The 18,545-nt window shown below is 42.0% G+C and overlaps 1 protein-coding gene across 1 annotated transcript in view; it reads left to right on the forward strand.

Moving 5' to 3' along the window:
* FNDC3B (fibronectin type III domain containing 3B) overlaps positions 1 to 18,545 on the forward strand; it is a 149,599-nt gene that overhangs the window by 5,543 nt on the left and 125,511 nt on the right. The window contains exon 2 of the mRNA XM_041405889.1: positions 2,264 to 2,339. Within this exon, the coding sequence (XP_041261823.1) occupies positions 2,264 to 2,339 (76 nt within the window). The remainder of the gene's footprint in view (positions 1 to 2,263; positions 2,340 to 18,545) is intronic.

Below are 18,545 nucleotides of genomic sequence, written 5' to 3' on the forward strand. Positions count from 1 at the left end.
AAAGGAGGGGCTGGGGATGGGTTGCAGCCTCTAGAAGCATCATGCCTGATGGTTCCTGCTCCCAGGTCTGAGGCCACTTTGGTTTCATGTTCTCCCTTTGTGCCCAGCCCTTGCTCCACTGTTGACCCATGTCAGTCACACCTTGGCTATTCCTGTTTGCTCTTGATATTGCTGCCTTCCCCCAGCAACAGCCTGTAAATGTTTTCTTGGGCTCCAAAGGTGGCTGATTTGAGCATCTGTCAGTAAGGAGTTATTTCCATATCTATAACATTCTAATAGAAACTACTGTAGATAGGTCCCAGGCTCTGCCCACAGGCTCGTGATGGGGGCACAAAGCTGTGCAGCTGCTGCTCTATAGGAAACAAATTTGTTACTAGAACAATTTGTTTGTCTTAAAACCCCATGTGATAGGCAAGGATGATGCTGCTTCATTTTGACCATCAAAAGCAACAGCTGTGATTGGTAATATCACCTTTTTTAATGCAGAACCCCAAGGAATTATTAAGGGACCACAGCTGGTGTGCTGATGTGGACACTTGTGCTGGTGATGGATTCCTGGGACAGGAATTTGTAAATCTGATAACTCTGGGTAGGCATGTACCTTGGGTAGGAACAGGAATCTGTCTGTCCTGCTTTAGTGAAAGGATGGAGCTTTACATGCACAGGGCATCAGAGTTAAGAGTCTGTATTTTGAGGAGCTGAACCAAGTTCTTCCAAAGTTCTAAAGGTGTGCAGGGGCTTCTGATGTTAACCCAATTTGTTAGTAAATAACCAGCTTTAGGGCTGTTGGTTTAGACACATAATGCAAATGAGCTGATGAAATAGTTCTATGATTCTTGTTTATTTGGGTTTTTTAATTAAGCTGGATGACATTGCTTTGCTCTGCACATCTTTTGACCTGCTGCCCATGTCCTGTGGTGGATAATTCATGCCTATTCATAGCAGAAGAGCACTTAAATGCTGTCACTTAAATGTTGATTGTTTGGAGATTAGGGATGGAATGGCTTTGTGCCTTTTATCTTTTCTGAACCATTTATTGTGCTCTGTGTGTTGGACCAGATCCACCCTGATCAGTGCTCCCTGAGAAATGATTGTTCCAGACAACATAATGGCTTTCATATGTCATTTTCTGATTTCCAGCTTGAGCTTTAAAAATGTTGGTGGAATAATGGGTTTCTGTAGGATTACTGTAATTCAAAAGGTCATCTAGGTAATAATTATCTTATGCATTGGGCTTAAGGAATTCAGAAACACAACATGAATTAAGATTCTCTCTTTGCAGATTGAATGATTGAATTCTGCATGCAGATGTCCCAGAATATAAAGACCAGACCTAGATTTAGAGAGAGCTCTCACAAAAAAAAAATGTAGATTAATTTTGGTGCAAATTGAAAATTTAATTTGTAACTTGATTGAACTTCTGACAAAGCAGTTAGCAGAAGTGTGTTTAAAGTATTTTAGTCAAAGTTTCATGAGCAGCAAGGTGGGATAAATGGTCTCTAGTCCTCAGTGATACTGTCCATTTAAGAAAGGATTCTAAATCACAGGTTTTAAACCCATGGTTTCAGATATCTGAAAATTTATAAAGATGATGCAACATCCTATGAACTGGACTTATTTTGGTGTTTCCTGATCCTTATGTTATCTCATCATCTGCAGGATTGGGATGAACTGGGAGAACGGGAATGGTAGTTTTATTATTTTTAAAATATTATATTTGTTAATAAACAGTTTATTACTGGTTCTGTGTGCAGCTGTTAACTGTGTGCATGCCTCCAGGTTTTGCTTAACTGAGATCTATTATGTGCAAGACTGAAATCTAAATTTTTGAAAACATAATGGATCAATTCCCCAGAGCGAAAAACTTTTATTCCTGTGAACTTGAAATCCCATTATGGGTTGGTGCTGCTTGTTGGGGTTCGTGTACTCTCTGTTCTCATGTGCCAGTGATCTGAAGATTTATATCCTTAGCTACCAGCATTTGGCCAAGTTAAACACACCCTCAAGATTTTGGTGTGGAACTCAAAGCCATAATTCTCACCTGTATGGAGTTCAGTTGCATCTTCATTTCAGCTCTTAAAATGTAGGTGGGTTTCAGATCTCTGCCTGCTACTGAAGTCGGGCACCCACAGTGTAAGATGCCAGCCTGTGCCCTCCCTGCTCCCCCACCCCTTTCAGAAAAGGGATAGCACGGTTACTGCTCCTGGGAGATTTTCATTTTTGGAGATCACAGTGAAACAAATGTTTATTTTTCTTTCTGCAGGTCTTTTTGGTTCAAGTTAATCCAGGTGAAACCTTTACAATAAGGGCTGAGGATGGAACCCTCCAGTGCATCCAAGGTAAGAGGATGTGGATGAGCATGGCTTTGCTTTATGGAATACCTGTTCTGTCCTCTCTCCAAAAACGTGATCTGCAGCTCTGGGCATGCACTGGGGAGTGAGAGCCTGCAGACGTGGCTGCTCTCTGTATTCTAGGAGCTCAGTATCTCAGAATGAGTCATGCATTTCTTGGAAGTCCAGGAGGATTTCTCTCTTCTGTTATTTATCAGTGCAATCTTGCAGCCTCTTTGCATCTTTTCTGCGACTCCCCCTCCATGTAAGCCGTGGAGGAGTGGGTGGCTCTTGCTTCAAGTTCCATCCCCATGGAAATGATGAATTAATAGTTGTTTGAGATAGACGTTACAGAAGCTTCCCCGAGCCCCATCCAGGGTTATTTGGTCTTGATGAGCAATAATAACAGCAATTTAAAGCTGCTTGTTGAGATTTATAAGCCGACATGCTGTGTGGTAAGAAATTGGTCCATGTGGCAATTAACAGAGGAATAAAGCTGGCTACTCTTTTTATTTGAGAAGAATGCTTTATTCTGGCTTAGTACATGAAAGATTTCCATTACAAATATAATTATGACCCCATTTATTTATAATTTTGTTCATGCTCAAAGTGGTGTTCAGACAGTGTATTTAAATGAAGGCAACTTGAAACCTCATGGTTCTGTATTCCCAGTAATTTAACGTGTTTGTGCCAGTGGGACTTGTTTGGTACTCATCAGCAGCTTTTCATAAAATTGATTTAGAATTTCTAGCATAAGATTGTCTCCTTTTATTTGCTATAGCTGCAGTATTGACTGCCAAGGCTCATGTTTATTTGTATACACTCTTTCAGTTTGGCCTGAAAATTCTTGATATTCTTTTCAAGCTAAAGCTTCTGATCCTACTTTATTGTAAAATATTTTTATTGCTGAACGAAGTACACGCTGCAAACACAGTAAAGTGCCTGACTTTGGTGGTGGTGGTTTTTTTTTTCTTTTGGTGAAGCTGCTCTTACCATGCAGTTGTGGAACTTAATATTGATCTATTGCAGAAGATCTGTTGTAATCAGCCTGCAAATATACTAAATATACTATTTGGATTTGTGACAATTCTGGTTTTGTGCTCTGAGGTTATTATAGTAGACAGGCTTATTTTGTGTGCAGTGTTTTTGGAAATTACACACCCCTTTGCTCCACAAAACTTAGTGTATTTTTTCCCCCTGTGATAGTTTTTGGTGTGTTTAAAGGTTATAAATGTTTGGTATGTTTAAAGGTGAATTGTTCCCTGTACATAGGGCAGCACTCAGACAATAATGTTGCATTTTCCAATGCTCCCACATTGCACTATGATTAGCAGGATAAGGAATAATTTTAGCACTATGTTAAGGCAGCATGAAAGTCTCTTTTTGGGCAGTGCTCTCAGCTGGTAGCTCCCTGTGGAATAGATGATTCTAGCTTTTTCCTTACTGCCACGTACTCAGGGTTATGACATCAGATGTGCTGTTGAATATTCAGAGTGTGAAGGATGGCTTTATTACAAATTGGGTGATTCTCCTGAGTGCAGGGAGTGAATGCTGTTAATAAAAACTTGAGATGTCAGGCTTGGTAACACTGAATTCTTCAGGATATACGAAAGCTCTTCCCCTTCTGCAGGGACAGCTAACTTTGCTTATGTAGAAGAATTTAATTTTTTTTTCTTTTTTATTTTGTGCATGACTTTCTGAGCAGTATGAAATCTTCAGGTTGTGCTCCTGGAGCCAGTTCTGGAAGTCCTGTGGGCCCCACTTTGTGTCCAGAACCCTGTTTGGTGCCACAGCTGTGGTGTATCTGGTGACAATGTGCTTTAGAGGACTGAGGCAAAAACTACAGAGAAGATGACTTAGTGAATCTTCGTTTGTCTTACCGTGGTTGGAAGAAAGACACTTCCTTCAGGAAAACCTCTGTGGAATATCCTCTGTTTTAAACACCCTGAAGTGTAATTAGCCACTAATTGAGTAATCACTGTTTTAAGCCAGAAAGAACAGATGCACATTTGAATGTTTCTGACATTTTGGAGCAGTGGAGAAATCTCAAACAGAAAAACTTCTTCCAGTCCCTTGGGGTTGCAGCAGTAAGATAATCAGTGAAAACTTCTAAAAAATAATAACTCCTAAATAATAAAAAACAGGAATAAGTATGTATTTGTAACTGAGGCTGTAAGGTGTTGTAGCAAGTGCTCTCTTCATTGTTTCTTCTTTTTTGCTTGCATATAGTTCAAGATGACTTGTTTAAGACAATGATTTATCAGCCCTGTAGATCATGGTGTGGGCCTGGATTAGGCAGCTCTTGGAGATGGTGGTGGCTGGGAGAAGTTCAGCTGGTCAGTGGGCATGGAGAGGGTCTGTGGTTTCCTTGAGAAGACATTTAAAGAGAAAATAAATTAAAAAAAGAAAAAACCCACAATAAATCAGGTCTTCTGGAGGAATCCAGCCCTTGAGTGCACAGCCCACGTGGTGAGTTGTTTAGGGAAGCATCTGAACAGTTCCAGGTGCTCTCAGCAGGAGTTGTGTTGTTGTCTGACTTCCTCAGGATTTGCCTTCTCCTTCCCATGTGATAGCAGAGATGCTGTGCTATGTGACTTCTGTAGCCTTTATAAAAACAGCCAAATAAGGGAATAAAGAAAAGGGATGTTGGGGATTAATTGAGATTAATTTTTGAATGGTTGCTAGAAGCTGGATCAAGACCTGAGGCTGCCTGTGTGGATGGAGGCACAGCTGGGCTGTGCAACACCCCAGCGCTTGCTGGGTGTTGGGGCTGGCTACCTGGCCTGGGGGATGGATGGAAACATAAAACACATACTTTATTCATGTGTGATGCCATGGCCAGTCTTTGTTCCTTTCAGTCCATGTGGGTGTTAATGGCAAGTCACTGGTGTGCTTCCTTTGGGATTTCCCTGCTCACCTTGGGCTGCCAAACACCCAGAACGAGCCTGGGGCTCTGACTGCAAATCTGCCCCTCTGGGGGTTCAGGGAGACTGGTTTGGGATCTCCACTCAGTGTCTCTGCAGGATGGATCATGTGTATATGCTCTGTCATCAGTATTTTAAAAGCTGCTCTTTATAGAAAGTTTGACAGGTATTAAATACTTCATAAATGTGTCAATACTTTAAATGCTTCATTTCCTTTTCACATATTCCCATTTTATTTGTCAAAAACTCAGGACTTGACTGTTGCTAGCTCTGCAAGAAAAGGACAAGGGCAGGGCATATCCTCAGCTATTTCTTTACTCAGCTGTTAACTGTGAACCTTGTATTTCCTTTGTATGAAAGATTGCTTCTAGCTAGTGCTTTGTGGTAATCACAATAAATGAAATATAGAGCAGGGTGAGAGCCTGGATCTGGTAACTACAGAGTGGAATTGAAACAGACCCCTGAATTAAAAAAAAATAACAAATTCTGCTTTCTAAATTTCAAAATAAATAGATCTCATGTGAAACTGACATGTTGGGGAAATTCACATTTCCCTAGTGGCTGATTAAAGATGAGGTTTTTAGCCAATATCTTAAGATCTGAACTTTTGTTGCTGCCTGAGAGTTTTGTCATTCACACTTCAAAAATTGACTGTTTGTGCATAGTTTGGGGCAGTGAAGCTGTACTTGAGAATCTGTTCAGAGCCTTTTCCTCCTGGAAGGCAATAATGCCAAGCTGTCACACCCACTGTGGAAGGAATAACATGGGCAGAATGATTGTTCTGGTGCCACTTGACCTTGCTTGTCACCCACATGTTGGAAATATGTATGTACAGAGTATGCAGGCTATCCATGGATCACACAGAATTGCTCAATTATTGCTAAATGTCCTTTTTATTGCCATCCATGTTAATGGTCCTCAAGCTGGATCTCATTTTCTGCCACAAACCAAACTGAATTTTCTGCGTATAAAGCTGCAAAAAGCCTGTAACAAAGTAGAAGAGCAGGTAGCAGAAACGCAGCTGATGGCATAAAAAATGGAATTCCTGGTAAATTCTGCCTAAGCCATGCTGCTGGAAATGCTCTCTTGAAACTCACCTCTTTGTCTTGTATGCCAGCACAAGGTTTGGAATAGTGAAGAACAAAATTGACCTGAAAAGAAAACAAACATGCTAAAGGGTTAAAGATTCTGCTTTAATTCTGTCCTGAAACAGGGGGAATTCACCCTTGCATAAGGTGAGAAAGGCTCTGCATTAAACTGGCTTTTGAGATTTATTCAAGGACAAGGTACAGATGTGTAATGGCGTGGAGGGGGTGCAGTTATGTTGGAGCATAAATATCTGCTGCAGGCAAGGACCTAAATTGCTTTTGGGTGGTTGCATTTTGAAATGAAAACAGGATAAAAACATAGACAGTTTACTAATACTGATATTTGTTTCAAGGGATGTTTTCAAGTGTTTTGCCATTGGGGCTTGAACTTGAAGTCTTTGCTTCTTCTTATCTTGTAAAACAAAGAATGCAGTTGAATCTCAGTGCTGCTTTTTCTGTGTCTCTAAAAGTGAGTAACTCAAGAAAAAGACCAGAAGTATGCAAAAAATTTAGCAGTGGTTTCTGAAATGAAAGATTTCCTGGAATTATTATTCCCTTAATTTGGTGGGTGGGTGTGGTTTGGTGTGGTAGTGCAAAGGAATGGATAATATTAAAGGCTTTACAGCTGTATATTTGTATAGGAAGAGTGTGTGTGTCAGTGAAATAAGGCTGTTAGTACAGTCCAGGCAAACCAGACAAAGTGTGGGGTTTTTTTTCCTGTATGGTATGGAAATGAGGAAGTGAGTCAGTTTCTTGCAGGGGAGGAAGGAGTTGAAAATAGATGGGACACAGTGTGAGCAAGTGAGTGGTACCTGAGGAGTGAACTGGGTGGGGACAGAGACACGGGGGATGAGAGGGGTGATGGGCACATACAAGGGAACAGATGGATCACGGAATCCCAGAATGGTTTGGGTTGGAAGGGGCCTTAAAGATCATCTCATTCCAACCCCTCTGCCGTGGGCAGGGACACCTTCCACTATCCCAGGTTCTTCCAAGCCCTGCCCAGCCTGGACTTGGACACTTGCAGGGATGGAGCAGCCACAGCTTCTCTGAACAGCCTGTTTCAGAGTATTAGCACCTTCACAGCAAAGAATTCCCTTTTCTTATCTAATGTAAACTTGCCTTCTTTTTGACTAAAGCCTTGTCCTGTCACTCCATAACCTTGTCCAAAGTCCCTCTCCAGCTCTTTTTGAGCCCCTTTAGGTACTGGAAGGGGTTCTGAAGTCTCCTCAGGCCTTCTCCAGTCTGAAGAGCTCCACTCTGAGCCTGTCTCCATAGCAGCCTTACCATCATCTTCCTGAAACTCCTCTGGACTCTATCCAACAGTTCCACCTTCTTTTCACACTGGGGACCCCAGAGCTGGATGCAGTACTCCAGGTGAGGTCTCAGGAGAGCAGAGCAGAGGGGGAGCATCACCTCCCTTGACGTGCTGATCCCACTTCTTCGGGAGGTCACAGCAGAGGCTGGGGAGGAAAGAAGCCTGAGGAGACAGAAGAAAAAGCCAGGCTCAGGTAGCTGGCTGTGTTCCCAGGGCTGCCAGTTCCCAGGTGCATCAGGAGCTGGGAGCACCTGCTCCATCACTCGGCAGGGGCAGAGGCAGATGTAGGGCTGTTCATCAGTGGACCTGGCGTGGTTTCACTCTGACATGAAAGAGCAGCAGCACCTGAAGTCCTGCTGCTTTGTAGAGGCTTGAGAAGGCTGGAGATGCTTTATTAAAGAGCAGCTGGTGAGATCTGCAGGTGGAAGGTTCTTTGGGCCCTCCAGGGCAGGCACTGCCTGTGTGCTGGTGAGATCCAAAGGCTGGAGCAGGAGTCCCTTTGGTTCAGTACCTGCTTCTCTCCAGAGCATCACCTGAATTATCAGAATTTGGCCCTTGGTTACATTTTAAGAAACATATTTGTTACTGTATTCTAAGTATGCTGCAAAGCCCTGCATTGATCAGAACATTAAATTTGCCAGGGCAGAAAGAAACTTTGTCCTTTCTCACCTGGGTCTGCTGGTAGTTGGGGGCTGCATGTGGCCAGGCAGCTCCTGGGGAAAGGCTCTGGGGACATCTGCCAGGGTGCATGGCAGCAGGACAGGATGGACGTGCTTGGCTGTGGCAGGGAAGGGAGGGGTGAGATGCTGGGTGAGCTCTGGTTCTGTTTCTCCTGGTTTCTGCAGAGTGTTTCAGCTCTTTCCACCTACGTGCTGGTGGGCAGGCTGGTTCCACGGGATGGAAAACTCCCTGTAGGAAATGCAGCTTCAGTTCAGACTGTTTTGGTCATTAGGGCTTGCAGCAGAGCAGTCTGTGTGGTGGTGTTTTACAGCACAGCTCTTGGTATTAAATAGATTTTGTTTACACTTTGTTTATTAAGCTTTGGCTCAGTTTCTTTCGGTTTACCAGCGAGGGCCCTTTTCACCCTATTAAGTTTTAAAACGTAACTCTTACTCCACGTTTACACCACTTTACTTTGACTCCTGGTACTTGGTGTCTGGATTTAGTGTTTGATGGAAAAGCCAGGCCTGCAATACCCATTGCTCTCCTGTAGCACAAACAAGTTTTTGATTTATTAAAGTTCTTTCTATTAATGGGCAAATGAGGAAATACCTGCATAAACATCTTCCAGAGCAAAGCTGTGGTTAAGAATAACTGGTACTAATCCCATGTCAGTGTCTAATCAGCCTTTGTATTGACCAAAATATTTTTTAAAATATCTGTAGCAGACTCAGTATTATTCTTTAGATGCATTGTCACCATCTCCTGGGTTTGGTCACTTGAGTGTTTCAGCAAATTCAGCTCTGTAGCACAGACATGTCCCCAGGCCTGGGATCAGCTGTGCCTTTCCTGTTGGGATGTTATCCATGGTGCATGGATATAAACCACCAGCTGCTAATTGTATGATCATAACAGGCACTGTTAATTTTTTTTCACCTTGTTGCCCAGCTGGAAAATACCAGAATTTGCAGAGGAACCTTTCATCCTCTGGGTCATTTCTGATGTTTTTGTTGCCTGTCAGAAATAGGGTCTTTGCCCTTTCAGTGCTTGGTCACCTTAGAAAATTGTGGTGTGATGTATCCTTTATACCTTTCATGTGCAATAAACAACTTTAAGGCTTTCACATCTTTGTGAACCATGTGTTGGAATCTAAGAGAGAGCAAAGAGTTGCTAACCTGGAGCAGGTCTTTCCCATGTTATTGTCAGTGAGATCACCCCACCATTCCCCGCTCATCTCATGGTTTTATTTTTTTAGCACACCACAATCAAGTATAGGAAGCCATGTAAGAAGCCAAGAGTAAACAATGGGATGCGTTGTTTACTGTGTGAATAATCTTAGCTTCTCCATTTTAAATCCGATAATGCTAAGAATAATTATGGAAATTTATTTTGCATGTGTGTGATTAAATCTTGAACCAGATGCACCTGCACTTGTAGCTTTGCAGGGTGGAATAGCTGGTTCTTTACAGTTGGTATTTGTTATTTGTTATAACTCCCCTGACACAAATCAAAAGGAAAAAAAATCTTGGTATGTAATTAAATTTTAATTTGGCTTAATCTTTCCAAATCCTTAATTGTGACTGTTTTGTAGTACACTGAAAGGGACAGAGATACAGCTAAGGTGGAGATATTTTGGGAATTCTATGAAATGTGGAAACCAAGGGTTTCTTGAGACCTTTGCTATTGGTCTGTGGCCACCCAAGCTGGAGGGATGGCCAGAGGCTCTCCCAGCCCCTGGTCCCTGGGGAAGCCTGGGATGGGACCTGGCAGCCAGTGCTGTGTCCTGCTGACGTGGCCTCAGGGCACAGCAGCCCTGCAGGAGAAATAAATTAAGACTTGAACCATTCTGGTTTGTACATATGTAAAAACCAATCATCCTGCTTCCCAGCAGAACGGCACCCAGATGAGCAGAGATGCAGTTATTGAAGCTTGTCCTTTGCTAAAATGGAGACATTTTTGTGTATTTTTTTGGAATGCCTAAGAATTTGCTGCTGGGAAATGCGTTGATCTCTGGAATTAGGACAGCAGACTTTAAAGACAACTGTTAGAACATACGGTCTGGGCTATAATTTCAGACTTTTTTTGGGTTTGTAAATATGCAGGACTTGTGTTTGGGGTTTGTGTCTGTCCTTATTTTCCTTATGTGTATGTGTGTATATATATATGTCTGACAGACTCAGGAATTGTGGTAGATCCAAGGGCCCTGGGAAAGCTGTCTGCTATCAGCATACTATCAATTTTTAAGTTTCCCAATGTCTCTAGATGTCTACCTAAAACACAAGGAATCTCTGTGAGTGTGTGGGTTATCTGCATGAAGGCTGAAGTTGTGTCAGCCCTGCTAAATGCAGCTAATCCTCCTAGTATGGACCTAGTGCATTCCAGTCAATGGTGGCAGGATTTTCAAGTCCAAGATCCACAGGCTACAGACATTGCAAATCCATTAGTCAGTGCTTTTAGTCTTTTTACAGTGTATTAGTGCAGCTATAGTTCTGAATTAGTAAGGCAGTTATAGTCAACTTTCCTAATCTGAAGTAATTATAGTTACTGGTCAGAAGACTAATGAAATTATTGAATTATCCTTATTAAATTCCTTTACTCCTCATCACAGGCAAATATTGAGTTTCCCATGCTTTTTGTTCTTTAATGTCTGTGATTCTGGTTCGTGTTTGTTGTTTATGTAGGAGATGTGGATTAGGGACAGGGATGAAGCACATTGTAACTTAGAGTCTTTGCTGGGCTTTTAGTATTATGCTTCTCATTTTTAATTTTGAAACAAATCTCAGCTCGGATAAGTGCTAATAATGAATTGACTTTAAATGGTAAAGAATGTAAAATGGATTGTTGCTTTTGCTAAATTTCAAATTGTACTTATTCCCACCATTTAAAAAAAAAAACCCCAAAAAAAGCAGTGTAGGTTGTTGAAAGCTGTATTGAATCAGCTGTTGATTCTGCTGTTATCAGGTTTCTGGGGCTGGGTAGCTTTCACTGTGACAGTCAAACCCCTTCTATATTTAGATACAATTTGTGTGATCATATCTTAAAGAGTCTTGTTTGTTCCTTCTGCACCACTGTTTTCTCGTGGTCACTGCCATAGGGTGGATTCTGGGTCTGTGACATCAGCAGCTCATTTTGTGTGTTGTGAATATTTTCATTAATAGAGGTTTGAGGAATAGATGATGTTACAGAAATAAATCGCTCAGTCAGCTTTGTAATGAAAGCATCACTGGCTTCAAAACAAAAAGGAAAGGAAAAAGCCCACTCAACCACATTAACCAGTGTGAAATTGCATAACTGTGGACAACCTCAAAGTGTGTAGACTGCCATCCAGCTGTATCAGTAATAGTTGTTTAACAGTAAATCTACAATCTGATTTAATATTCCAAATTATTTAGGACAAATATCCTAGAAACAAATAAACGTACTCTGTGATTCACTCATTTAAGCACCACAAGACTTAATTTTGATTTTTCCTTTCTTTGGGTCAGAGAGCTTCAAATACTACTTAAAAATCAAGCTCCTGGAGATGAGTGGGAGTTTTGTTGGGGTTTATCTTTTCAATATTCAACAGAATACCAAGTTGTCATAATTTGTGCAATTTAGTTTTTTATTAATGCACCCCATGTGTTATAATGGAAAGCTGCAGGGTTCTGCACATGCTTTGTTTATAGGCTGGCTTTGATTACTGCATATGACTTTTGACTTCTTGATTATGTTGTTAACAACAGTTCTGATGGTGTGTTTTGTGATTTGTTTGGGTTTTTTTTCCTTGCTCTGTTTTCTTTCAAAGTTTATTCCTCTTGTTTCTGTTGGGGATGAGGTGGGGGAACATTGGAGTGTAGATGGGTTGTCACAAGGAGTGCCTTGCTCTCTGGGTTGCTGTTAATTTCCTGTCAATATGCCCCATAGAGGAGATGTTATAAAATACTGGTATCACAGAACCATGTTAATCAGTGTGTATGGGAAGGATTGCAAATTACTCACCAGCAAGGTTTATTTTTGCTTATCCTGGCAAGTGAAGGGCTTGTGGCCCTGCAGGTACGGAAAAAAGAACCTGTGCAGAAACCCTGGTGTAAAGCTTTGTTAGCAAAGTATGTTTTAATTGTTATGTTATGGGAAGGTTTTGTATTGCCAGCACTGGCAAACAAGAGCTTACAATTTATTTTTTTTTTCTCGAAGTACTTAGATTTTGTTTTTTTTTTTTTTTTTTTTTTTTTTTCTCAAAGTACTTAGATTTTGGGTTTTTTTTTTCAACAATACAGCTTTCAAGAAGAGTTTAATAAGTGACCATTTGGTCTATAACTATCTGTATACTATTTATCCAAGCTTCACCCTTTAAGTGGTGTACATGTTAAGCAAAGCTACACTGTGTTATTTATAAAAATCCAGCCTAAAATTCCTAGAAACTCTTGGAGTTTTGGTTACCCTGCCTGCTGCTGCTGAGGGTGAGGCTCTCCAAATGCCATCTCGGCGAGGTCGCTGCAGATGACCTCTGTGTAACGTAATAAAAGACTATTTTTGTCTCAGCAGACGATATTATCTCACCATAACATTTTTGAACATTTCTGGCTGGATTGTTCTGAATGTTGGAGCTGTGCCTGCGGAGGGGCCTGAAACACAATGCCTGCCATTCTCAATTGTGTGAGCACTTGGGTTTGATGATGGGACTGTGGGGAGCAGGGTGGGAGTGGGGCATTAATTAGACCCCTCCAGTCCATTTCCCAGCACCTGTAGACTTGAGATGTACACTGGCTCAAATATGTTTGATTTCTAAACCAAGTATTTGTGTACAAGTGTGTGTGTGTCTTTGTGTATATATGTTCATCTGCTTTTACATAAAAGAGGTGTCTATGTACAACTGTAAAAATATACATATTCAAATATATGTATGTGTGTATATATTTATTAATTTGTATTTATATATGGTCATTTTATCACCTTAGATCGTCACTCAGCTCTCCAAAGCCATTCTGGCCATGGCTCTTCCTCTGAGTGGAAGTTTTTCTAATCCTTGGTGCAAACATGGAAATGGCAAGCAAGTGCCTTGGGTGATGTGCCCACAGGATTTTCACCGAGGCTTCATTAAGGTTACTTAAGTTAGAAGTAATTTGCCTCCCTTGGGGGAAAATTCTGATATTTGGAATGTTTTATCAGTCATCTGCAAAGCGAAATGAACATAATTGGTGGCTAATTGTTTGCAAGAACTGTGCAATACAATTACGAAGAGTTAAGCTGAAACCAATTGTGTTTATGAAATCTAGCATAAGAAACGCTATATTAATCCTGCCTCAATACCAGGAAACGCAATTAGTGTAATTAAGACTATCATATTGTAATTTTCTTGGCGACTCCATGCCTTGGCAGCCGCTCTGCCCTGCCGGGGCTGGAGTGGAACACGTTCCTGTCTGCCAGGAGAGCTCTGAAGTGACTTTGCTCACCCTGTGGTGGGATGCTGCTGCTGGGTGGAAAAAGTGCTCCAGCTGCTGCCTTTGGGTGGCTCCTGCCTTTGGGTGACAGCTCCATGCCTTTGGTGTGGTGGCATTTTGGAGGCTGTGTCTGTGCTGGCTGCAGCCGCGTCCCTGCCTTTGATCCAAGGGAAGCGCAAGGTTTGGGATCCTCACTGCGGTTCCTCCAGCTGGGATTTCACCCAGGGCACTCCTTGGGCTGTGTTTGCTGCCAGTCCTGCCCTGGCAGCACTGGTCAAGCTGTGCCACCCTCCTGTGCCACCCTGGGGGTCCTGAGCCCTGGCTAGGAGGGGACAGTGCAGGAGTGCGGGGCTGCAATTAGGGCAGAGTAAACAGAGATGAGAATTGCAATTAGGCTCTCATTAGCATTGCATGCTCTATCACGAGAAGGACATAAATAAATAGCTTTGTGTTGAAATAAACTCAGGTGTGTTTAACTTGGTTTTGGGAGCAGCAGCCATGGATATCTTCATGCTGGTAACAATGTGGACCATCACTCTTAAATCAGCTGGAATATACATTGCTGATGGATTTGTTGTAGAATGTGCCCAGGTCAGGAAAAAATTACTGTGGTAACATAGTTGTTATTGTTGCAGCTTGTCTGTCACTGCTGTGAATGCACGTAATTAAGGGATAATCAGCATAATGCCTACTTTGAGCTCTTCTTAATGGTTTAATTGCTTCTCTGAGTTAAATAAACACTTTATGCCTATTTTACAAATTTTTCCCCGGGGAGCTTGTCACATGGAAGTGTACGTGCATGTCTTTACTTTTTTCAACATAAAGAATAATCGGTTATTTAATTAATCTTCTCCTGAAGTTCTCTTTTGGGATATTCTGTGTTCTTATGAGCTGCTCTGATAACTAATGTGTCAGAATAGGCTGGATAAGAGAGGTAATGAGTTTGTCAGTGGGAAAATGAACGTGAATATTAATGCTATTGTTCCAGAGTCATCTGTGTACCCATCCTTTGTGGACACAAGTGTCTGTGTACATTTTTCTGTTCTTTGTGAAATGCTTTAACAGTTTCAAGGGGCTGTGATGGCTGCAGAGGATGGCTGATGACTGTCCCCAAGTGAGGCTCTGGGTACCAACTGCTTTGAAACCTGAGCAGATGCGAGGTCTCCCTAGAGATTTCGCTAGGCTAAATAAGAAACTGTCTAATTGTTTTGATCCCTTTTTCCTACTCATTTTCATTCTGTACATTTGTCTTTTTAGAGACACTTTATTGCACTGCATGCCACGTGTATCACATGTCCATTGGAACTGCCTAGAGTCTGCAGAAAGTTTTACCTGATTCTTCCTTGTACTGTATAAAAGTCTTCATGTCTTTCTATAAGATGCCCGGCCTCAGAATAGTTAAAAGGGACATTCAGTATCTCTTTTTATTACCTGTGTTTCTAGATCCTGTCTCTTCCGCCAGGGTAAGCTCACTTTGACTATTATTGGAATTTGCTCCTTACAAAAGGCCAGAGCAGAGTGCAGCCTGGCTAGCAGGCTCCTTGGTGAGCTGGTTCAACAGTGACAAATTTCAATTTTTAAATTTTTAAAAATTAAAAAAAAAAAAAAATTATTTAGCACAGGAATTGAATGTTTTCCTGGTGAGTTTCTCAGCCGAGGGAGGAGCCTTGGTTTACAAAATACTTATGGGTAAGTGAAATTACTACGTAAACATCTTCCTTTCCTTCATACAGGGGAATTTAATAAGTTTCCTTGAAACGGTTTAAACTGCTGAATTAATGAATACACTAAGTTAAAGATAGTGTTTAAACAATGCTAGTGCAGGGCTAGGCTGTGTTCCCTGCTCACTGATGGTGCTGTAAACACCACTCTGCACAGCCAAGCTGACCCTGTTTTGAAGCCCGTGGTGTTGATAAACACCAGGGTGATCTCTCTAACGAGCCTGGGGATGTTTGTGTGTGGGTGGTGGTGCTGTGCAGACCAGGGGTGGTTTTGTTTACCAGCAGAAGGGTGTAAGGACAAATTTCATACTCTGCTGGCTCTTGGAGCAGTGAGTGGCTTTGGATGAGCGTGTGAGCAATGACAGAATTTAGTGGAGTTTTTCTCCTCCTCTCCATTCCTACAGCTTCTCTGCAAGTGAGGCTTAACTCTACAGAAAGGTGGGGGTGTGTTCAAAGGCTTTTCAATTTATTTATTGATGCCTTGGCTTTGTTTGAACCATGGCCTTTTATATGTTCAAATAACAGAAGGTTTGTTTTCCTCAGGGTTGAATATAAGACTGAAATTGTGTTGTTGACAAACACAGCAAATATTCAAAAAATATTCAGTTTTAGGGCCAACGCAGATACCTGAGCATCAAATTTGGGTGCTCTGCTCTGAAGTATGTTATATATACAAAAGAAACTGAGGTCTACAAGCTGATTTATCAACTGCTGCTCATTCCCAGTTATTTCCATTCTGTATGTAGCCAGAAAAGCTGATGCACAAGACAGGTTAAGGGAATTAGGTAGCTGTTTGAGCCAACTGCTATGTCAGAAATAGAACTGTAGCTATTTTTTAAGCTCAGACTGTATAGTTGCAAAATATTGCAATACTACTATCTCTCCTCTGCTTGCAACTTCTTAAACCCATTGTTTCATCATTTTAGGAGCTCTATGGCAAGGACCATTTTTAAATATCCAATCTGGAGCATTATTTTCCTTGCTTTATTTGTACTGTTAAGATAGATGTGCCAGGCAGGCATAGTGGTTAGTCTTATCTGCCCGGGTTTAGTGACCTGCTGAAAGCAGTTTGTGCAAATGTCTGGGCAATTTTAAATTGAACTTTTTATAATTAAAAATGTAATGAGAGTCATTAAAGCAGCAGTGATTCTGTTCTAAGTACAAATGCAGTTAGAGGCTGAAGAATTGCCTTTCAAACCAGATAGCCCTTAAAAGCTGGCAGTGTGCAGCACTGCTGATAAGGAACGTGGAGCTCTTTCTGAGCCCTGCGTGCTTCCAGGTGGGTTTTGCTGGTGTTTCCAACAGTTTGGAGCAGGGGCTGCTCTCTCCGTAGATTTCCCATCTCCCTCAGTAAAAAGTGACTCTTGTACACGTGTGGAGCTGACTGTGACTCCCTCTGGAGACAGCTGATGCTTCCCCCCATGAGATGGAAACGTGGCCAGAAGAGTTGTGCGCTCCGGGGTGACAGCTCTGCCTGCCTTCGAGGGGGCCAGACACCCTCCAAATTCCTCAGCAGCCAGTGCAGCAAATTTGCCCCCTTCAGAAGGATTTCCAGAGCACACAAGTGAACTGCATGCTCTGATTCACTGTCTTTTTGAAGAGTATTTGTGAGTAAAAGAGGGAAACTAAATGCTGCAGCTCTGAGAGAGTGTTGACAAAAGTAACATCCTCCAAACATGAGGGGATGTAGAGAATTGTGCTCAAAATTTTAATTGTATTTTTCTGCACAGAGTTCAAGTGAAAATAGTATTTTATTCCCTAGTATCATTTTATTTGGTTTGCTGGCATCCACCAGTGCTGTGACATTGTACACAAGGAACTCTTTTCTGCCCCTTTGAGTTCTTTCTCTTCTGTATTTTACCTGTGAATTACTACATTTTCCAGTATGTCTAACATCCAAACCTTTATTTTAATTGTCTCAGAAGCTGGATAATGGTTCTTCAGCCTTGCTGTGGATGTGTTGCTACTCATAGAGCTTTCAGTTCAGTAGAGTGCCTCTTCTGTCTTGTACTGCTCTAAAGTGCTTCTCTCCCTTGTGATTTTTCTATTAGCAGAAGACAGTTTTTCCTGGTAAAAACAGTGGTTGTTTTTGACTTTGGTTTGATACAAATGACCTGACCTGATGGAGAGCTGCTGAAAGACATGACCTCATGATGTCCTCTCCACCCTTTACATCATTTCCCACTGTTTCCTTTGCCTGGTGCTGGCATTTGCCTGACCCATTAGCCAGGTCAGGAAGGAAAAACTGATCTTCTGCCATTTAGTCTCAGCTCCCACAGTTCAGGACCACAAAAAGAGGAGGAGGAGATCAGGAGGAGGAAGAAATGAGAGTGATACTTCCACTTTAGTGGCATTAGCTCACAAACCTATTTATCCAGTCACTAATTATGCACCGTGGTAGGAAAATGATGAACTAATGTGAGTGAGGAACATGAGCTGCTTGTTACAGGGGTTAGAATACAAGAAAAATGCACTTGTTAAATTATTTTGTTCCGTTTACAGATGGTTTTGAGTGCCTGCTTTGCACTGCTTGTTGGCTGTATGTGCCACAGGCTTTGGGTGGCTCTGAGGCATCATCACATGGGCACTCCAGAAGAGACTCTGGGACCCTCTTGTGTGTGAGACCCTTTTTATTGTTTCTTCTGCATATGGCCTTGCTGTGGGGCTTTTGAAACCCAGCCCATCATTAAACTATTCATTATACTTGTGTCACCTCAGGCTTCTTTCTGCTGTGAACTAGAACTGATCATCTGCTGAACTGCGCAGAAAGAAATGGGAAATGCAGATGGCTGAGGGGCACTTGAGCTGAGGAGGTGCTGGGCAGTCAGATGTCACTGCAGTCCTGTGGAGATCTTCTGGCAGGGCTGTGCCTTTTCTTTGTCTGGGAACCGTTTAATTTATTTTCAAGGAAAATTGCAGGCACCTGTTGGGGATCAGTAAATTGTGAGGGGTGCACAAAGGGGTTATCCTTGGAGTCCCTGCTCCTCCCTGGCCTCAGCTCAGGAGCTCTTCCACTAAAGGATGCTGCATGGAGAGGAAATCTCTTCCTGATTTCAGAGCAATATAAATTCTTTAGTTCAG

Source organism: Onychostruthus taczanowskii, unplaced genomic scaffold, assembly GCF_017590055.1.
Source record: "Onychostruthus taczanowskii isolate IOZ18803 unplaced genomic scaffold, ASM1759005v1 scaffold24, whole genome shotgun sequence".
Lineage (NCBI taxonomy): Eukaryota > Metazoa > Chordata > Aves > Passeriformes > Passeridae > Onychostruthus > Onychostruthus taczanowskii.